General features: G+C 39.3%; 1 protein-coding gene across 1 annotated transcript in view; it reads left to right on the forward strand.

Moving 5' to 3' along the window:
- LOC139733101 (uncharacterized) overlaps nucleotides 1-21,830 on the forward strand; it is a 102,911-nt gene that overhangs the window by 71,602 nt on the left and 9,479 nt on the right. Inside the window, exons 5-7 of the mRNA XM_071643943.1 lie at nucleotides 3,939-4,021; nucleotides 6,890-6,934; nucleotides 11,065-13,356. Of these exons, the coding sequence (XP_071500044.1) occupies nucleotides 3,939-4,021; nucleotides 6,890-6,934; nucleotides 11,065-13,356 (2,420 nt within the window). The remainder of the gene's footprint in view (nucleotides 1-3,938; nucleotides 4,022-6,889; nucleotides 6,935-11,064; nucleotides 13,357-21,830) is intronic.

The following is a 21,830-nucleotide window of genomic DNA, read 5'->3' on the forward strand; positions in this document are numbered from 1 at the left end:
ATTACCTTTCATCCATCAAATTTCCAGGGTGGGTTGTTCAGCTCAAATTCTGTTCAACGGTCCAGAAAGCCAGACTACGAGTTCTTGTCACTCAAAAAATCACCTATTTTCCATACACGTACCCAATGAAATATAGTCCCCTCAAATTCCATCAGAAAAGCTTTCATCTTCCAACCAAAATGCAGTTTGGAGAGGAATTCATACTCAATATCTACAGCTATTCAGTTTTTTGCCAAACTACATCATTGATTTTTAATTATTTTTTTTTTCATTTATTTTGTTATCTTTGGTACGAATTTGTGAAGAGGTCTGGGACAGTCCATTTTATTTACAGGTGTGAGCCCTATAATGTCAGATATTTTGCTTCCATTTGTGAGCCAATGCAGCAAGATGTATTGAATGATTTGATCATTTATCAACATTAGGTCCTGTGAAGAGGCTAATACTTCTGATTGGAACTTTGCTTATTCCTCACTTATGCTATGTTTTGAGACATTTATTCTTTTTGTTCATACACAGAAATTTACTAATAGTTTTCTGACATTGTAGGTTATTGTACTGGTAATATCCCTATGAAAATATAAGAGTGCAATGTTACTCACATACAGAGATATAGCAATATATAAAGAGACATAGAGCAATCTCTAAAATGCCAAAAATTACATGCGCCTTGATCTAAGAGTAGTTGTCTGGCGTTGTCAACTGCATTCAATTGCATAGTTTGATAATTTTCTGTACGATCAGTGTACTATGATACACTCAAAACACGCAAACGCACGCAATTAATGTCCTTGTACGCAGCTAGGTTGGTGTTGCCGCGCCGCGCCGGGCTATACTGATAGACAGTATTTGATAAAGCTGTGTGCAGACGGAGGAGAATGAAGAAAACGTGCGCACGCCGATGGTATACACATGCTCTCACACCTTTCAAATTCAAATTTTAGGGGAGAGATTCACTTGAAGTGTTACAAGGGAAACAGAACAAATTAATCTTGATCAGCAGGTATTCATATTTATATGCACGTAATGATGACTGAGCTCAATAAAAAAAAATTAAAAAAAACAACTTTGCCTGTTGAATGACTCAAAGCTTTCTCCTTGTACATTTGTGACCTTGTGAGGGCGCTTCAAGCAGATTTATGACTGAAAGCAACACAAATGTTGAGAGTCCTGAGATATCTCATCCTGTGTGATCAAGAAGAACAGCATGTAACGTACTTTCATCAAAGCCACACTGTAATTCCTGGGCTAAGAACTGCATGGATATCCCAAAGTGACAAAGGTTGTTCGGTTAACCCCCAAGTAACTTAGGAAGCTGACAAGAGCAGTGGTCACTCTATTAGGTGGGATTTAGCAGGGATTATGCTTGAAAAGTTTACTTACTATGATAGATTTGTAAGATATAATCATAACATTTTAGAGATTGCTACTCATCAGGTTTGAATCTCATGTACCCTGGTGATGTAATCTCACTTCTGATCGTATCGGATTCTGCTGAATGTCAGCACGACTCCACGTATAATCCTCCAAGACTGGTTCTGCACCCCCAGCTTATTCCATGTGCTATGATTCACTCTTCCATCACCCCCCCCCCCTTCCCCATCCCTCATGTCTCCCCCTCTTTCTTCTCTCTCTTTCTCTTTCTTACTCCATCTGTTTCTATGTCGCTGTCTCTCTCTCTCCCCCTTTTCAGACGCATGCCATTTTATACCAAAACTTGATAACGAAATGACGTATAAAGAATCATCGTATAGCCGACAGACCGTTCAGACACTAATTTCGACCGTTCTGGGAAACGTCGTATAGATGTGCAGTTTCCCACTGCGCATGCTGTTATACTGTTGTGAGTGACAGCTGTGGGGTCACCTTTTGTGCGCGCTCCCATTAAGCCCCGCCCAGTTATACTGTTCTATGGTTGCCATGCATTCAGACGCACACGGAATGCTGATTCGTTATCGAGTTCTCGTTCGAAACGATGCTCTGACCGTCGTTTCGCTATACGTCGTTTCGTTAGTCAGCGTTCAGACGTATAAATTCATCGTATAGCTATACCGTTTTGCTATAGCTATACCGTTGTAGTATAAATTTTTTGCGTCTGAATGCCCTGTCTATTTCTGTATGTTTCTCTGCCTCTCATTGTATGTTTTCCGTTTCTGTTTTGTAGTCCCTTTTGAAGTTTAAGATTGCAAATCTTTTCAATCGCTGGTGGTCTGTTCACACTGGCAGCCAAACTTATAAATCTTTAAAATCAAGAAGTTTGTGTCACTATTGTGTGCACGTGAGAGAGAAGAAAGAGTCTATGTCATCTGATGGCTAGTGATTGTGATGTCACAGTGATTACCTATACATCAGAATGGCTGTGTGCTTCTGAGGCACCGCCAGCAAACAGATGGACTGGTCACATGACAAACATGGCAATGTTTCAGATGATGGTGTTCATACTGGCAAAAGATTGAGAAGGTTGTTAGGGGGCCGGGACTATCCTTAGTTTGAGTTTGAAGTAATGTGAGAAGTTTCACAGGACATTTACAGTCACACTAGCAGAACTTCGAGATCGTAAAGATTGTGATCTTAAACTTTGTGATATTTTGTCAGTGTGACTGTGGCTCATATGTGGGTTTTTTTCTCTCATTTTTTTGTTTGTCCATTTCTGTCTGTCCATCTCTTTGTCTTCCATGTATACAGGCTCTCCTCTCTCTCTCTCTCTTTCTCTCTCTCTCTCTCTCTCTCTCTCTCTCTCTTCCAGTACCCCTTTTGTACTACTATGTCATACTGGTGTATGTCTGTTTGAAGATGGCTGTATGTATAGATGAGATAACATCAACATTCTATCCATGGCTGTGTGTAAAATGTGACGTGAGTTTCCAGGAGAATGAATGAAGCCCCCAAGGCCTTGATTAGAACCTGACCTCTGAGGGGATTATGTGATTAGCCCCTTTTTATCCAATGTTTTTGAGTGACAGCCCAAGAGTGAATGTGGCTTCATGCATCATATATTAGTTCGGCTGTTTGAAGTTTAAGAAAAAAAAAAAGATCTTGCTGCTGAGCCAAACATGTGTACACAGCATCATTATTATAGAGTATGCAGGGCTCGACATTAGCAGCGGCCAGGGGCTACTAAAATTGATGTCGAGCTACCAAATTTCCAAAAGTGTTATCTTTTGATGGCCCGATCAGGCAACTCAGATTCAAAATGGATTGTGTTATATATAGATACATATATTTATGCTTGAATAATATGACCACACAACTTTTGGTACTTTTTTCCAATTCCAAAATACTCTTATAGTCAAACTAACATCATGGACAGGGTTTATTTGCTATAATTCACAAGACTTAGTCTTTCCAGATTTGCTGAATCCACATATTATATGTCTGGTGAGACTTCCCCTTTAAATGTCATATGACTCAATGTTAGCAAAATCATGTCATATCTCCCAGTCATATCACAAATATTTCTGGTTTTACATGATGTCATATACTGCATTTATCACTTTTCCACACATTCCTGAGTAAAATCTCCTTTGGATCAGTGCCAGAGGATGAATTTCGTTATCATTTTCAGTATTAGTTTGAATTTTATCTGATCTTGTTTCCACTTTGCTACAGTCACAGCATGCTTGTATTTGGTGTGTTATCATCCATGTTCTTTTTCTTTTCAGATATCATCATTACAGGATTTGTTATTTATGAAATATTATAGTGCAATGATGTGTTTACCATCACATAACAATGTTTCAATTCTTTTTTTTTTCTCCTTCTCCCTCTCCTTCTTATATCTTTTCTTATCCATCCTCTTTTTTCACATTCATTTTCCTTTCCTCTTGCTTCTCCTCTTTCTATTATTTCTGCTCTTCATTTTCTCTGCTATCATTGTTCCTCCTTTTCTTCATCCTCTCTTCCTTCTTTCTTCTCTGGGTATGACCTTTGACCTCCAGCCATCGATGAAGGCGTGTCAGAGAAGGGTCGTGAGATCGGCAGAAGGAGCCTCAAGAAGGCTAAAGACAAAGAAATCAAAGCAGTGAGTATCAGTTCTCCCATCCGCCTCATTTACTGTTTATTCATCTCAACCATGCTTGTCTCAGATGTTGCTTGAATATCTTCGAAGGAGAGAAAAAATTAGATTTCTAACATGAAATGAAAACTCCTTTTGTTTAACACGATTGCTGTGAAGGAACAGTAAATTTAGACTTTTGCAAGGGTGAAATTTTCTTGAATTTCACACTCTGCTGTCCCAGCATGATAAGATGACAACATTGATATTTTTTGAAGATGATTAGAATATGTACATAAATAATTTCATCCTCAAATTTATATACACAGTTGCATAAATGAAGTTCACAGACATTGATTCAGCAGAAAAAAAAAATCTAGTTGTATAAAAGTTTCCACTTTAGAGGTTTGTCTGTTTTGGAGTTTGGTCAGACCCATACCTGGGTTAGTCTTACCTCATTAATAATCTGCCACCTCACAGTAACATAGTGCAAACACTTAGAACTACAGTGTACATGTATATTAATCCATACTTGTTCACGGCATGAACGTCACAAGTGCTCGCTGCGTGGGTGATTTAATAGAACGCTTCTAATCTTCTCATCTCGTAGAAAAGTTCATTGCAGGAATGTGCCCTTGATTACTAAAATACTGTGACATTTAATGAAATGGAGAATGACATTTGTATTAACTTATCAGATCATTGCTAAGGTTACAAAGAATTTTTAGCCTGTCCTTAACCTGGCATCCATGCAATATGCTACTCTTCCTATGTACAATATTCAGTGAAGAAAACATGGTAGACGACTTTCATTATTTTGTACCTAATATTAGCCAAAGTCCCTTTATTAGAGCATAATTGATATGCTGCAACCAGGAATGGGCTGAACATAGCACAGGGCGTGGCCAGTTTATGTACACTGAGAATGAATGAAATAATGCAGGGGAAGGGGGCGGGGGGATGAGAAACTCATAGCACACACCCCCCCCCCCCCCCCCCCCCCCCAAAGACCTGGAATTTTGTATCAAAGACCATAGCAGCCTTCACAGATTGTTTGTATGCTGGTATTTTCTGGCAGTTTCCAGAGTGACTATTCCTGGGCCCCGTTTCATAAAAGATGTTAGGATGGCAACTCTTGCTGGAATGGCAACTTCCAATAGCAACAGCCAATCAGGAAGCTGGATTCTTGTCATTACCATGACAATTGCCATTCCAGCAAGAGTTGTCATCGTATCAACCTTTTATGAAATGAGACCCAGGTCTGTGTGATAGGTGACACTAGCACCTTGAATTGAAATCTTTAGGTGGTGGCAAAAGGATATATTTTCAAATATATAGAGCCAGTTTACACTGAAGACCTCTTACAATGTTTCTTTGAATTTAGAAAGGAATTTTGCCTCTCATAAAGGGTTAGCATGATTCCAATTCCACATGCTCATGAGCAGGGTTTATAGATTGTATAGAATTGGATACTTTCATGGACATGAAAAGCAAAATGTAATAATCACCATCCACTATGGCCCAGATACCAGCAGTAAAGCATACACCAATACCTCCTCAAAGGGGTTAACAGCCAAAGAACTCATTGAGTGTTGTCACATTCATAGATAGCATGCTGAAAAAGTAACTCATGTTCCAACAATAGAGGGCACCACCATAGATGTGATCAGCCTAATATATATGTGTTATGGTCTCCATTCTTGGTCACTAGAGTCTGGCATGTTTTGATTTTGTGTGGTGGAAAGATGGAGGAAATTATAATAATAATTGATATTTTTAAAGCACCTTTTCCACTGAATACAAAGCGCTATGAGATGTCATCCCTGGTTGCCATAGGAGATGAAATATGTACAAATTAAGGGGAAAGGAGAAAAATTGTGACTTTCCAGCTTATAATTAATCAGAAACAGCTCATAGTTAGTAGTACACTGTGTTTTGGTTTGTTTTTGTGAGGATAGTATCATATATTAAGCCTTGACATAATGCAATAATAAGTAGGAATGAGTTATCCCTTTAATCCAATGTGGCATTCATGAAGGTGTACCTTTTGGCACTGATATGTGTACTGACATGTTTTATGAAAATAATCCTTGCTCATAATTTGTTGCTGTATTCTAGCACCAGTTTAGGTGATAACTTTGATATTATGCTTTAACCTTTACACGATTTTTAACACAACATTTTAGTATGTAATGGTCTAATCTCCTGCAGTAGTGTAGGTTTATCCCTATCACCATGGCACTGTGCTGCATGAAAAACTGAAAGTTTTGAATTTCAAAACGTAGACATTTTGAAACTTGGCCAGGAGGTAGGCAACATATGAAATGTGATTTTCATACGAATATCACATTTCTGATTTTTTAGCCAAAGCATGTTACTTTGCATTTTTGCAGCTTTTATTGTCTGCGTCTTTATCAGGGTAACATGATAGTGGGTTGTAGAAAGAGAGGAATTTAGTAAGATTGAAATGTAAAAGATAATTTGACCCATCCTGGTCTGATGTCAAGTGCTATTTTAGGATTTAATCTCACATAAAATGGCATGACTTGATAGATTTTATAATGCTTTTCATATCAACAGATGTATAGGGGAAGGATATACGTGCCTGTTTGAGTTTTCAGATTCAGTGCTCAGTGGTTTCAGATCATATGCTGGAGTTTGCAAGGAGCATGGACCTACCAGCTCCATGCAAGGAATTTGTACTTTTACGTTACCAAGACTTCTTAATACTCTGTTTTGTATTCATGCATTACACTGAGATGATGTTGATGCCATTGCTTCAATGCAGTTAATGTCACTTTGATCAGAATATATTCTACCCTCACCGAAGCACATGAGTGTTTAGATTATGGCAGGAATTTTACTCGCAACTTTGATTATCTTTTCCCTATCAAGAATGAACCATCTACGTCAGCAGCCGTAGAAAGTCATACTGTTGACGTAAGTTGTCATCACATTACTTAATGCTCTCCCCTCTCTACGGCTGTCTAAGCTGCATCTATGAAATGATATTAATTATGCTGATACAGGCTGGTGCCTCTCTGTGTTTACCAGTTTGTGTCTGCGTAGTATACACACATATGAATGTGGAATGCAGTACATGGGTCACTGTAAGAAAAAAAGAAAGAAAGCTTCAAATAACCGAGAAAAGTTCTGCAAATGAAATTTGTTAACATTTCAAATGAGTGAATTATCAAAACAATTAATTTGTGTCTTTCTGAATATTACTCATATAAAGACATTGCAACAACAAAAAAAAGATAATGATAATTTATGCTCATGGGAAGCATGTCATATCTGGCATAAACAACATTTCAATTTGCACCATTGAATGATCATTCTCATTCACTTTCTTCATGTTAACCTGTTGAGGACAGGCTGGTTTTGCTATAACACACATGTCCCATAGACACCTGCCAAAGTATACTCGAAACTAGTCTTTAACGGGTTAATATACAAATTAATATTAACAATAATGTTAATAATAATATGTCAAATTACAGTAAATTTTCTGATATTTCACATCAGTTTTCCTTTTGAACAATTTTGTTTTCTTTTGTTTATCAAACTTTTGGACAGTTATGTAGATATGGTGTAAAGAAGAATATATGCATAAGAAAATGACAATAATGCAGATTTAGAACTGATTTTTAAGCTAGTTAAGAATTAAATAACTGAAAGTTTTTGCAAAACCTCAACATTAGTGGCCTTTACATTTTGGTTACTGCCTGTCATTCCTTTGTCCACGTTTTAAAGATTACCAAATTACAAATTTATCTTGAAAGCTAATATAGGAGTCAACTTTTCTAGTTACCACGTGTAGAGTGACTTATTTTTTTTTTCTTAAACATTTTCAGTGGGGTGATGGGGGGGGGATATGTTTATTGGGGAAATGCAGTGTATAAAATAAATGGCATTCCAGGCACACACACAAAAGAAAAAAAAATGGAGTACAGCGCATGTAATGGTACACATATTAGACTTTCAGGTATTAAGAAAATTGAGTTCTATCTTTTGGATTTATTTGAAATTCAATATATTGAATATGAAATTTTCTTCAGGATATATATAAGGTCCTTTCAACATGATACTGTGGTTGGCTGTTTTTTCACACTATTCCTCTTGTCACTTCCATCTCATATTTCAAATGAAACAACCAATGTCCATTGACCCAGGTGAGATATTATGTAAAGCTGATTGCATTGTTGCAAAACTACTGCTGAATGTAAAGACTGCAAAACATTTAAATCCTATGGCATTGAAATGAAAATAGCTGAGGAAGACAAGGAGGCTCTGTCTCTTTCGCTCTTTGTCTGTCATGCAAGACACTAATGCTGCAGAAAAATAGACTCATCTATCTAACAAGTGCCATTTGGAGCCATTTAATAGATTGTAGATATGTTCATTCTCCAAATCAGTGTCTTCTTAGCTTGATACGTGTGGCAGGAGTACAATTCTTGTAAGACAATGAGTGTGTGGTACTCTTGTTTGTTCGTATGTACAGACTTAAAATTTTGATTTCAATCTTTGTCCCAGTCAAAATCTGACCCAGTCACAATAGAAATGTGAGATAAGACACAACAAAAATTGATAGATGACGTAAAGGAAACAAACTAATAAATTATTTGATTTATGAATAATTGTTGCTTGTATACCGTGCTCTAAATGTAACCATTGAAATCTCACACAGTAATTGTTGGTTAGTCCATTGCACTTGATCTGAGGTGCTTACAAGTCTATAATCAAATTGACCAAAAAAAAAAAAAAAATGGGATAAGATCTATCAGACATGATGGTAGAAGTGCTGTCAAAATTGGATACAAACTATTGAAAGAATGGTATTGAATTGTAAAGTTCCATGTTTTTGTTGTGTTGTTGAATTCGTCACAATAACATACAGTGAACATGCAAATGAAGTGAAATGATGATGTCATTACCACACAACTCTGCCACTGATCTGTAGACAAATCTTGATCAAATTTCCCAGTGAAGTGAATTAAAAGTAGATATGTGGTATCCTTTGCCATTCATAAAACTCAGTAGATTTGAATGTACATGGCAATAATGATATTGTAAAGGAGGAGTAGGCTTCAGTTGGTAAATTATTTACCAAACCATGTTCTTTTGTGTATTGACATGTTTGTGTGACAACCAGTGAGAAGGTTGTGAGGATATGACATTACAGCTCCTCTAAGTTGCATACATGGTTATAATTGATTGTTTCATGAAACCTTTCTCCATTTTGTGACCTATTTCAATGAGAAATTTTTATCATTATTTATTTCTTTGATTTTGAATCAAGATTCAAAGGCAACTTGAAAAAGGAGAGAAATAACACTCTATCTTCATGTATTCTTACTGCCACATATAAATTTTTCCTAATTCATGCTTAGCCATGACTGAGCACCAAGAGAATCAACCTGCATACAGTACCTACCTGCTCAGTGAGATAATTCTTTAGCTGCAGTAACTTGTAAAGCTAATTCACAACAAATACTTCAACCCCATGCCTCTGGCTCAGCTTCCTGAAATCAAACTAACAAGAAAAAGAAGAAAAAAAGTATGTGTTAGTGTTAAAATTGGCTGCCCCCTTCAATGTAAGTTCAGCTCAAACAAGCTGGTCGGAATGAAACAGCAATCAGCTGATCCATACCACTCTTTTTGCTTGCTGCTAATTCACGCATGAAGACACACTAGCATATTTCCTTCCAGTAATGTTTCAAGTAGAAAAAAAAATGACAAAACAAAAGCTTAAAAACTCATATTAGGATGGAAAATATGTAGTAGAACTTACCAGCAGTAGATTGTTCTTGTTAATGAGATACTTCATTTCACTAACATAGTGATTTTAAACTGACATTTTCTTCTAAGAAGAGGCATAAGGAATATGTTTTCATCCATGCTTTTTCCATCAAAGTCTTTGCGACTGTCTTTTTTTCTTCTTCTTCGTTTGTAATGCTTACCATGGCTAATCAGCTCATAGACCAACCTTTAAAGCAGAGACCTTTTTCATCATGCCACCTGCTTGACTGCAGGTTACATCTTACCTACAACTGACGCAAAACTTTCCCTTGATGAGCTGTTGCTGTTGTTGTTCTTTCATACTTTTTCTCTCCATCTCACCTCCTTGAGTCGCTGAGTAGTACTGTGGACATTCTCCTTGTGTACACGAGGCTTGACACGTGGTACAGGACAAATACTATGCAGCACATTTGGCAAAGCGGTGATAAAATTCTGTGTGTCCACGATTTAAAGCAAATCCCATCATGATGCTCATGTTTCTGATCTACATATGCAAGGTTTTCAGTCAATCAGGGCTATTTCAGACCTGTGCCATGTCAGTTTCATTCTGGACACCAAGAGTTTTAGATGGAACACTACAGCTCTCCTCTTGCAGACCCTATTAGGCACTTTTGTAGCTCCTTTGCTCTCCGAATGCCTAACTGGTTGTTCCATCATGCACTTTCAACTTTCCAAGCTGCCAACTTTGTTCTATTTCTATATCAATTATTGCCTGAGATCATGGACGTTCATACTGTTTCCTGTTAAATATTTCAATCACAATTTCATCACGGTAAGAAATTTTGAAATGTCTGTGTGTAAATTTGAGGACAAATAAAATGCTGCTTTGTAATGTGTACTTTTCTGTACATAAATGTGCATGATTGGTCAAATGCTGTCAGTGTTGATTACCCATGCAAAGAATCCTCCATTAAACCAAGACATGGTCAGATGAATTCAGATCCATGTATGATGTCAGTGGTTTTGCTGCTCTTATTTTTGACAAAGAGTGGTACTTTCTTTATGTGGATGATGGCATGTGGATTTGAACATGATGTACTGACATACGTGGTGCTGTGGGTGTTACTATGCACCCTTTAAAATGTAAATCGGAGTGTCAAAATAATGACAAGTATATCAAGTACATCAAAACATGGCATCTATCCTCTCTCTTGGTTCAATGGCAGTGTGTTAAGTTTGTTTGTTGCTCTCCTTTTTAATCCAGTTTTATTCTCTGTACCTGAAGTTAACATCTTCCATTACTTTTCATCCTTTTCTTTGCATTACAGGCGGAGGGAGGTCTTCCGACCAAAATATCATTGAAGAGTGACAAGTGTGAGATCTGTGGAAAACGTGTATACCTGGTGGAAAGACAAGTGGTCGATGGACGTCTCTTCCACAGAAACTGCTTCCGCTGTACCAAGTGTAGGAGTACGCTCCGCCCAGACTCCTACAAGCTCACAAAGGACCCCAAGAAGTTTGAGTGTATGTGCCACAGTGAGGGAGGGGACATATGGAATCTACGGATGACGCCTACCAGTCGGGCGGGTGCACGACTGGCAGGTGTGGAAGAGAGCAACACCATATGGCAGAGCAGAGGACCCAGATCAACACCAAACACTCCAGAAAAAGCTCCTCCAAGACCCTCAACTCCCGTGAAAGCAGGCACTGCAGCAGGGCAGGCCACAGGGAGTGTAACACCAGTGTCCTCTCCAGCTAAGCCACCCGCTCCAAATGCCGTAATGATGCATCCTCATCTAATGATGAGTGCTGCCAGGGCGAGGTTCAATTCTCCAGCCAATGGCGGTCAGAGCAGTCCGATGGCCAGTCCTGTAGTCCAGAGACGCCAACAGAATGGTGGTCCTGCCACGCCCGTACCAGCCCAAAGAGCCACTCCAGTGCCAGTATCAGAGCCAGAGTCTTCCAACAAGATTTCAGCCGACTTTCCTCCTAAGCCAGTGCCACAACCAAGGAAATCACAGCAAGACAACAATGTTGTAGCAACAGAACAGCCATCTCCTGCTAAAAAGGTTGCTCTGGATGAAAAACTGATGACAGAAAGCAGCAGTGAGGACACTGGTGACATGGATGTACCAGGAGAGATGCCCTTGTTCTCCACAGATGAAGAGGAGAGAAGTATGCAGGATGGAGATACACTGAGCAGCATTGGCAAGGAGTCCAGAGACTCCACAGGGTTTGAGAGCAGTGATGTTGAAATCACCAAGACCAAGACTGGAAAGAGTGAGGAAGATACAACATCCCATGATGAGACTGTTCCAGCGGCAAAACCAGAACCAGCAACACATAAAAATGACTCGCCAGTAGATGCACCAAGTGCAACACCTGTGAAACTTGAAAGTAAGGAATTGGAAGAAGTCGCGGGGGCTGACAAGGAGCCTATAAGTGATAAAAAGGAAGATGACACAAGCAAGGAGGATACCTTGAATAAGGTCAATGAGGTCAAGAACCAAGAACAGGATAGAACTGAAGTGAAAACTGGTGAAGTTATAAGTAGCAACCAAGATAAAACTGTCGTAGAAAATGGTTCTAATGATGTCACAAACAAATCAGTCGAGGAAGGAAGTAGTGGTGACAGTGCATTGTGGGATACAAAGACAGAATTGTCAGACTCTTACCAGGAGGACGCTATTGAGGGTAAAAAGGTCGATGACACGCCAACATCCATCCACATAGGTGCTATTGAAAACAAAGATGACAAAGCAGAATCAATAGCAGTGACTGTTCCAGAGACAAAAGTCGAAGAAGAATCTACAGCCGATAAAGGCAAGGAGAACAATGAAACCACTGAAGATCAGCAGAAAGATGAGATTCAAGTAGATGCTGTGACATCTAGTCAGGTAGCTGAAAAGGAAGACTCATCAAAACAAGATGGGTATGAAGAATCCTTGAATCCTTTTGGAAGTGACAGTGAGGATGAAGAAGAGAAACAAGAAACATTACAACCACCCAACGAAAAAGTAAGCAAGAGATTTTCGACCAATCCATTTGACAGTGATGAAGATGAAGAACCTTACGATGAGAGTCTGAATCCTTTTGGGGATGATGATGACGATGACGAGGGACCTGTAAGCGACAGTGCAATCAATCCATTCTTAGGTACATCCACCAGGGACACACCCTATACTCTCCGACTCAAGAACCAGGAATTGCAGCCAGCAAGGCACTCGTTCTCCCACCCACAGCGGCCTGTGAAGCCAGAGAGACCCCCACCTCCTACCCTCAGCTCTGGCTCCTACAATGTCAAGACCAGGTCACAGATCCTGGAGGAGCTCAAGAGAGATCGGGAGACCCTGAAGAAGAAGAGGAATGCACCAGCACCACCACCAGGAGGCTTCCCAGGGTCTGTCAAAGCTCCACCAAGATCACGAAAAAGCCGCAAAGCACCGCAACCTCCCCAGGGGGGTCCCTCAAGGCCCGCAGAAGAAGACTCACCAGCTAAAGCCAAGGATGTGGAGGCTACACCTACCCCAGCCCCCAGGGCAACACCAACGGTTAATGGTTCAAATGATGACTCCAAGCCAGAACGTAAGCCGTCACCACGGTTGAGGAAGGCTCAGAAGGTGGGTTTTAAATTGCCAATCGCCAACTTACCCCAGCTGAAGGTGACCTCTGGGAATATTCAGAGGGTTGATGATAGTGATAGGGACGGGGATGATGAGATGGAGGAAGAGGTAGTTGTAGGTAAAGTCAAGAAAAATGTGAACTACTTCACTGACCTTAAACATGACACTAAAAGTAGCAGTTTGGGTGTAACAGAAAAGAAACATGTCAGCCATTCCAAAGCAATCGCTGAAACAGACAGTAGTAGTAAAACAAACACTCAAATCCATGACAAAGAACAGAAAGTAGAAAAGGTTGTTGAAACAAAAAATGCTTCCAACAAAGCAGGTGACAAAAAAGTTGTTCAGACTAGTGGAGGGGATAGTTCCAAGAAAGATTTGAAAGTGGTATCAGGGAGTAGTTCAGGAGGTAGTGTTGTACAAGACAACCTGACACAGAAAGTCAATCGTTACAAAAAGAGAGATGACTTTAGAGATCTGCCTGAGGAAGATCCTGTCCAGCAGACATATATCTCGGATGCAAAACCAACTTCAAAGGTGGAAGATGATAGGGCAGCTACCAAAGATTCTAGCAAGGTAGCCTCCTCAAAGGGTAGTGCACCGACAGCGAGTGACATTCCTGCAGACATAAAAGCTGACAGGAAATCCAGTGCAGATACGGACGATCTTGAAGACATTATGAAGAACGTCATGGAGTTTTTGAACATGGACCTTGAGTTGGAAGGGTTGGTGCCGGAGAAACCAAGCAAAGCTGAGGGAAAGAAGACCAAGGAGGATGCTAAGGCAAACCAGAGTAGTGAAACACCAAAGGCAGGCAAGTTTCCTACCAAGGAAGAAAGGCAACGGCCTGAAGACAAGACCAGTGGCAAGAAGACGGATGTAAAACCCCCCTGTAAGGATGTTGCCACGGAGATTAAACCACCCTCCAAGCCGAAGCACAGGCAGGATAGTGATGATGACGATGAGTCGACTCCAGTACCTGCCCCACGGCCGAAGCGTTACCACCGGCGGCACAGCCGACGTTCAGAGTCTGATTTCAAGGCATCTATCCATGAAGCTAAGGTGTGTTTGCATGTAAGCACGCCACTCCACAGATTGGCCAAGCCTGACTGGACGAGAGCATAGCTGGAACGGGAAGCATTGTGGAGTTCTTGGTATGCATGCCAGACTTTTGATTTCCAGCGAGTTTAGTGACAGACCACCAGGTCAAATATCATAGGCAGCATCTTGAATTGAAAATTAAGACAGTAGATCTCATAAACAAATGAGAATATTTTGAATTCATCATGTGTTCTCACTGTCTCATAATAGGTAGAGAGAGTTAGAAGCCATCCATTAGCAGCCAAACAACATAAACATTTGTTAAACTCATTGAAGACTACCAGGTACATATAGTCCCAAGTACTGAAAAAGTGGAAATTTTTACGGTGTTGAAATTTTTGCGCATTTCGCGCAACCAGAAACTAGCGCAAAAATAAAAGCATGCAAATATTTTTGCTGCCCTTATGTTCCAGTAGTTGATGTCTTCATTCCCCCACCCCCCCCCCCCCCCCATCCCCAGCATCCTGCGGATAGGAGCCTCCAAACTGTTAGAATCCCTGCATGTACCCCACTCTGTGCATGTTTGTGCATTGTGATGCATGACACAGCATTATATATGTGACCGTGCACCTCAAAACGAACATAAAGTCGCACACACAGATTTTGCCTGAGGACTGAAAATAAGTGAAATGGGTCAACCTAGCCAAACTTGACTTTTTCATATTTTCTGAAAGAGCGGGTCTTCTTTTACTTTATGCTAAAATTTGGTATCATAAAACGGGCAGGAAAGTGTGTTTTTTTTAGCAGTTTATCTCAAAAATTTTTGGTAGAATAGTGTGATTAGGTGTGTCTTTAGAATCCCTTTTTCATTTCAGAAAAACCTTGTCCACACTCTTCACTTTCAACTCTAATAACTTTTGAAAGGATAGTGCTACTGCTTTGAAAGTTGCCATTAATTATGAACAGTATGTGTTAATGAGGCGTGCTTAATTTCAGTTTAATCTGATAATCCCTTCATTGTTGTTACTCTGATGGTTTACTTCCTGTTTTTTGTCCCATTCATCGCACGGCCAGCACGGTTTGGTAAAGATTAAGCGCTTGAATAGACACTGTACTTCAGAGCCTCTTTTCTCAGTTCACACTTTTCCTTAGTTGTGCTTTCTTTCCAATATCTACATAGGTTAGGAGAGTCCATTTGATTTGAGTTATACATCATTTTAAAGCTTAAAGTCTGCCTTTTCATAATATGGTCTTAACTAAAAATTCATGTCTGGCGACTTTTTGTTTGTTTTGAGGTGCAGGGTCACATATGATAAGACCATAGCAGATGATGTTGAATGAGAAGAGAGAGAAATATTTTGGGGGGAACTCATGACCACGTTTCCCTGATAGAGTCACGAATCTTGAAGCTGAAGATATGTCTAATATTTACAGAGTGATCTTGGTAAAACAAAGCAAAAATAAAAATTGAGCTATGTTTGAAAGACAAAAGGTTAGATGTTTTTTCTGCCTCCTGTCCAAATGCAAAGTCTAAGATTGGGATTTTTAATCTTTTCAGTAAAGACATGAAAATGTAAATCTCTTCTAATGATATAACTAATATCAATACCACATCTATACTGCCTCTGGAAAGCTGTACAAGTGTCAGCAAAAGAAGGCATACACTGGAGATATCTTGGCATTTTGAGTTAAAACTTTCTCTACATAAGGCATCTGTAGAATAATGCTGACTACGGGTAATCATGATATCCCACCTTATAGTCGTGCCGTTACAAGCCACAGAAGAAGCATGGGATGTTGATTTCAATTTCTGTTGTGTAGCATGTCAGAGCATCTTTCCATGAATTGAATGCATTGTATGGATATTAATCAGAGAACGAATGCTATTTGCTTTTAGCAATATTCTGTATGCTTTTGGATGGCTACACCATGTATTAAATCTAGACATGTAATTTGGCAGTGCTGGAGGGGGGTTTGCTATGCAGATGGTATTACCAAGTAAACATGAGCCCTCTGTAAATATGGACTGGTTTCCCCATGGATCCTGTACACAAACCATGTGATATTTTTGGTTTTTACCTTTTATTAAGAAGATTTGTAATTTGACTGTTTATTTTGGCTTGGTTTTCTGGCACTCTGAATTTCTCTGGAGTACTGGTAAATCAAATTTCTTTTCTCCGGTCACCTTCCCCCTCCCCTTCTCCACTGCCCCTTCTATTCATTCCCCCCCCCCCCCCCCCCCCCCCATTTCTTGACCAGCCCTTTTCAGCAGAGTTGCGCTGAATCATTTTTCAGCTGTAAACATGGGACCAGAAAAGTGTTTGTGAGCCACAGATGTATAGGTGAATAAATAAATGACTGAATATATACAAATGTGTATAGTTCCGTGAAAATATAGAGAGATTTCTTGACAAAGACCAAGCTGGCCAAAATCTTGAGAGAAAAATGAAACGTCAGAATAGATTAACCTCCTAGCAGTACCTATTAACTTCTTCTGCATAGCCTACTTGATACTGCCACTTAAAAGATTTACCCAGCATAGGTAACATTCTTGCACCTATTTATAAATGTTGTTGTATTTTAAAGAAAGAAGAGAAAGAGAAAAAATGGGGCCCTAGGTATATGCAACAAATAGTTTGCCCCAGACAATACTGATATAACTCAAACATAATAAATCTTAGAGGTATCGAACAAGAATATTAGATATACCATAATATGATGTTTCCACGAGGGAGCTCATAAAGTCTCCACAAGGGAGCTCATAATGTCCCCACGAGGGAGCTCATATTGGAAGTCTCCGCAAGGAGCGCATAAAGTCTCCACGAGGTATTTATAGATACATAATTATGCTAACTACACATGTTATGCTTCAAATGCTGATTGGAATAGATACATGTACATATGTGGAAGTTGGTCAGTCCTTCTGTGCAATGACCAGACCTCCAACACCTCTCTTCTAGTACGTAGTTGCTGACAGATAGATAGACTTTCTTTTTCAGCCAGGACTTTCTGCTTCCATGGGGGCCTTCCTAACCCAGTCATGTGATGTGATGGCCTTTGATCAAGGCACTCTTAGTATTTTCAGAATGGAATAGACAAATAACTAGAAGTACACTTTTCTTGAATTCGTCCCCTGTAAAGTTGTGTCTGACTCCAATGATGTCGACATGAATCATCATGAGGTTTGAATTGTTGGCTCTGAGCCAGGGAACACCCTGGCAGATTTTTTTTCATGTATTTATTTTGATTTTATTAACAAAATGTTTTCTCCAACTCTGATGGCTGACTATGAGGACCATGAATACAGTTATTACTAAATGTGAACTTAGACGAATAAACAGATTTAAACAAACGTGTGGTGCCATCCAAATGCTATGAATCACCATCAATGTCATCAGAATTTTCCAGTTTGGGTAGATATTTTAAATATTCCTATAAATGCATGTTTTTTCTGGAGTGCCACATGCTGCTATGTATTAGTACTGCTGTGGTATATAATATACCATATGTCCCCCAAAGAATTACAACAGGAACCTCCACAATGATAACTTTACAAAATGGTAAATCAATCCAAATACAGTATCAGGGTATGAAACTACAACTTACTGCCCACATCTCACAGAAAACCCCATCCGATTTGCTTCGGTTGTCAAAGAGAAATGAGGAGTTTTGTAGAGCATGTTGGGAATCCCTTCCCTCCAACTTCTGCAGTCCATTGTATTCACACATTATGCAGTTCCAAGAGCATCCAAGTGCTGAACTTGGAAGAATCAGACCCATGACATGCTTTACAACAATCCGCATTACTCTGTGACCGCTAAATTAAATTGAACGGAGTTTTCTGCAAAATAGAAATAAGAATGTATATTTCAAGACCCTGAAGTAGCATGTAGACAGTTTAATCATATTAGGAGTAATTGATGCAAAAATCTGATCATATTTTTTTTTGACATACTGTATATATTTTTTAAATTTTATCATAAAGAAAGCAGCTCTTATAGTAGATTGCCTAAAAAGTTCTTCACACTTCCTATACCTACATCCTTTAGTTCTTTGGCAGCCCCCACTATTCCTAATCAATCAGCATCACTGGCTTTATGGCCAAGGAGGGGGGTTGGGAGGTCTGGTGTGCAGCGAGAGCGAGAGATCTCTGTTCCTTTCTAAGCTGTTCTGGGTCAGCTGGGCAGTGTGCCAAGCCAATTAGCTGGTGTGGGGACTTTATCCAGCAAAGTGACCTTTTCAGGCCTCTGCCAACATTGTATGCCTTACACTGTAAGAGAGAGCAACAGACAGACCAACAGATAGACAGAGAGTGAGAGAGGGAGGTAGACATTCAAGTGGTCATCTCTTCCTATTTGCGTGATATTGCTCCAAGATCCAAATGTGGTACTATTCAAGAGAGATCTCTTGCAGCAGATCCTCGGCAACTCTGTTACATTATTGTGTGTATTGTTTCCCAAGACTTGAATCCCCAAGGTTTTACCAACTTTGAGTCTACTCATAGCAGTGGCTGATGTTATAGAGGCTGTGTGTATTAGATACAGTGTGCATCATCACAATCTTCATTAGGTAGTACTCAATTTACTTAGTTATTTCGTAAGCTTTTCAAAACCGCCTTTCCTGTCTCTTTCCAGGCTGCCCGCAAGATGCCTATTGTTGATTCTTTCTTGGACCAATTTCTCACCCTCTAGTGTATAAACACCTAAATTTGTTGGTACACTCAGGTTTCTGAGCTTCATTTTCTCCTTTGCTGGACGTTGGACATTCAGTTTGACCGTCTTTGGTAATTTGCCAGAGAAATGTGCATCTGTGCAGGAATGAAAGTCCAAGCACCTTTCATGCCAAATTAGCTTCTTGCTTTAAAAGGTACATGTATCACTGCAAGATTAACGCGTTGAGGATGGACTGATTTTGCTATAAAGCGCATTTCCCATAGACACCTGCCTGATTATTCTCAGGACCCCTCTTCAACGGGTTAAAGAAACAAAGTTAAGATAGCAGATGTGTCCACACTCAAGCAAAGAATTATCTTTGATGTGTTGTCATGACTACCAACAAACTTATGTAACCTCATTAATTTGCGAGAGACATTTATCATCACAACAAAGTTATTTTAATTGGCCTGCCAAATGTGCTTTCAAGGTTTGTGTTTCATTGTGTCTTCTGTTGAGTAAATGACAGTACTCTGAAGACTGAAGGCAAAATTAGGTTAGAAGTGATGAGTGAAGACTTAAGCATAGCATCAAGTTTTTCAAAATATTGCAAAAGTAAAAGGATGACTTTCAGCTGTTCTTTATTGGTATCATGTCAAGCTATCACACATGCTGTCATGCTGGTATGTTAAGTTGTAATTGTGAAGTTTTTGCATCATCATGCAAGGACAAGTGACAAAGTTTTGAATCAAAAGTCCAGGTTCCATCACACTTCCCCGTCATCTCCCGCTGTATTCCACCTCCCGTGGCTCCCTCATTACTGGACAGGTGGTAGGTTTTTACTGGGCCTGGATGGTTAACAAACAATGAGTGAGTCAACTCTCTGACACATTTCTTTTCTGATGCTATTCATGTAAACAAAGAGGGTGTCTTTCAACTCAAGTCCTTCCCTACGTGTCCTTAGAGTCGATTTGAGAGTCTTGAGTATGCACACTGCCATTGCTGTTAATCAGTTTTGGATGCTGTTGTACACGGTCTCTTTCGCTTGCAATACCTTTAGAGTAGAGGACCAATCTGTCTAATTTTTTTCTAATTTCCTTTTGTGTTCTTGGTGCTGTTGTACACGGTCTCTTTCGCTTGCAATACCTTTAAAGTAGAGGACCAATCTGTCTAATTTTTTGTTTTATTTCCTTTTGTGTTCTTGCTTTTGTGGAGGTTGCATAGGGAAGTGATGAACATTGCAGGAATGTCAGTTTTAAGGCAAAAGTCTGAATTTAGGCCCTGGTAGTACCAAAGTTCTAGCCCCTCGTGTACGAAGCAGCCTCATGTAAAATGTATTTCAGGCCCTCTCTGTCTTTCTAACTGGCATCCCTGATGACACTGATATGGTGCAAGAATAAATTTAAAGATGATTCTTGCACAGGATAAATTACCTAGAACATGAATAATGTATACTGTAAAAGTGCAAATTTTCACAGTGTTGATATTTTTGCGCATTTTGCGCAAGCAGAAACTAGCGCGAAAATAAAAGCATGTGAATATTTTGATAGAGGATGTCTTGATTCCAGGGAATTAAAAACACTCGAAACTCTTCTTACCCTGCCGAGTGTGAAAATATCCACTTTTACATTATGGCGAATATTTTGTGAGGTTTTACTTTAGCAAATTTTGAGAGGCAGGTGCTATTCGTGAATTCAAAAACCTGCGGAAATATTAACTGTAATCCCAACATGATTGTGACGTGGACATATACAATGTACACTTCTCCATTTCAGTACAATGTACTCCACGATCGTAAATTTAGCCACTCACAAAATTTGCAGTAAATCCTGATTCGTAAAAAATTAGACTCACTAAATATATGCCGTATACAGTACAAAGTGTACATGTTTGTTACACAATCATACACACTATGTCAGCAGAAATTTGAGCTTCATGAGACAAATGACAGTTTTGATCATTCTAATGCCAGACTGTAATTTGTCGGGACATTCTGTAGGTGTGTTAAATAGCTGTTATGATCATGTGTCCATGCATAATCCTTCCCACGGTACAACAACAAAAAATAAAAACATCTTTCTATCTTTATTTTGTCCTGAGCATTGGTTACATCTATCTTTGGGGATGATTATTTAAAGATAGTATTTCAGCACAAGTATATCTTTAGCTGAGTCAAGGGATATTCTATTTTAGTTTTGTAAGCATCCAAGTAGCAACATTAATAGCAGTGTTACTATGTAAAGCAATGAAGCACAATGTTGAACAAAAAACCAATGTTGTTACTTCTCTAGGAGACTACAAGACTACATGCTAGATACTTTAACATTCAAAACAATTTTTTTTAAAGCTTTTCAGTTTTATCAAAAATATGAATACATTGTGTACCCAGTGCAACCGTAGTGGGGATTGATTACAGTGCGTGCGTGAGCAGGGTACGTGCCTGAGCTCATGTAGGAAGGATGACCTTGTCCGACGAGCACTCTGGCACAACACCAGGAAAATTTGACAGAACAGATTGCCATCTACAGTTGGCAAAAGTTCAGTCGTCAGTGTAGACAATGAATATAGAGTATGATCTGATAGAAGATTGTAGTATCCAAGTTGAACTATTGACATTCTTCATTGCTGAAATTTCATTTTTGACATTGCATTTGGCAAGAGTATGGTCCATGGAACTATGCATCAATTACTTCTTGTTACATCACATCCAGTATTAAGAGTGGAAATCCTATGGTACATAAATTCATTGGAGGAGAAAGGGGTTATTAAAGTATCAGTCTT

Source organism: Diadema antillarum, unplaced genomic scaffold, assembly GCF_040938485.1.
Source record: "Diadema antillarum isolate AM-2024a unplaced genomic scaffold, OU_Dant_1.0 seq00000460_RagTag, whole genome shotgun sequence".
Lineage (NCBI taxonomy): Eukaryota > Metazoa > Echinodermata > Echinoidea > Diadematoida > Diadematidae > Diadema > Diadema antillarum.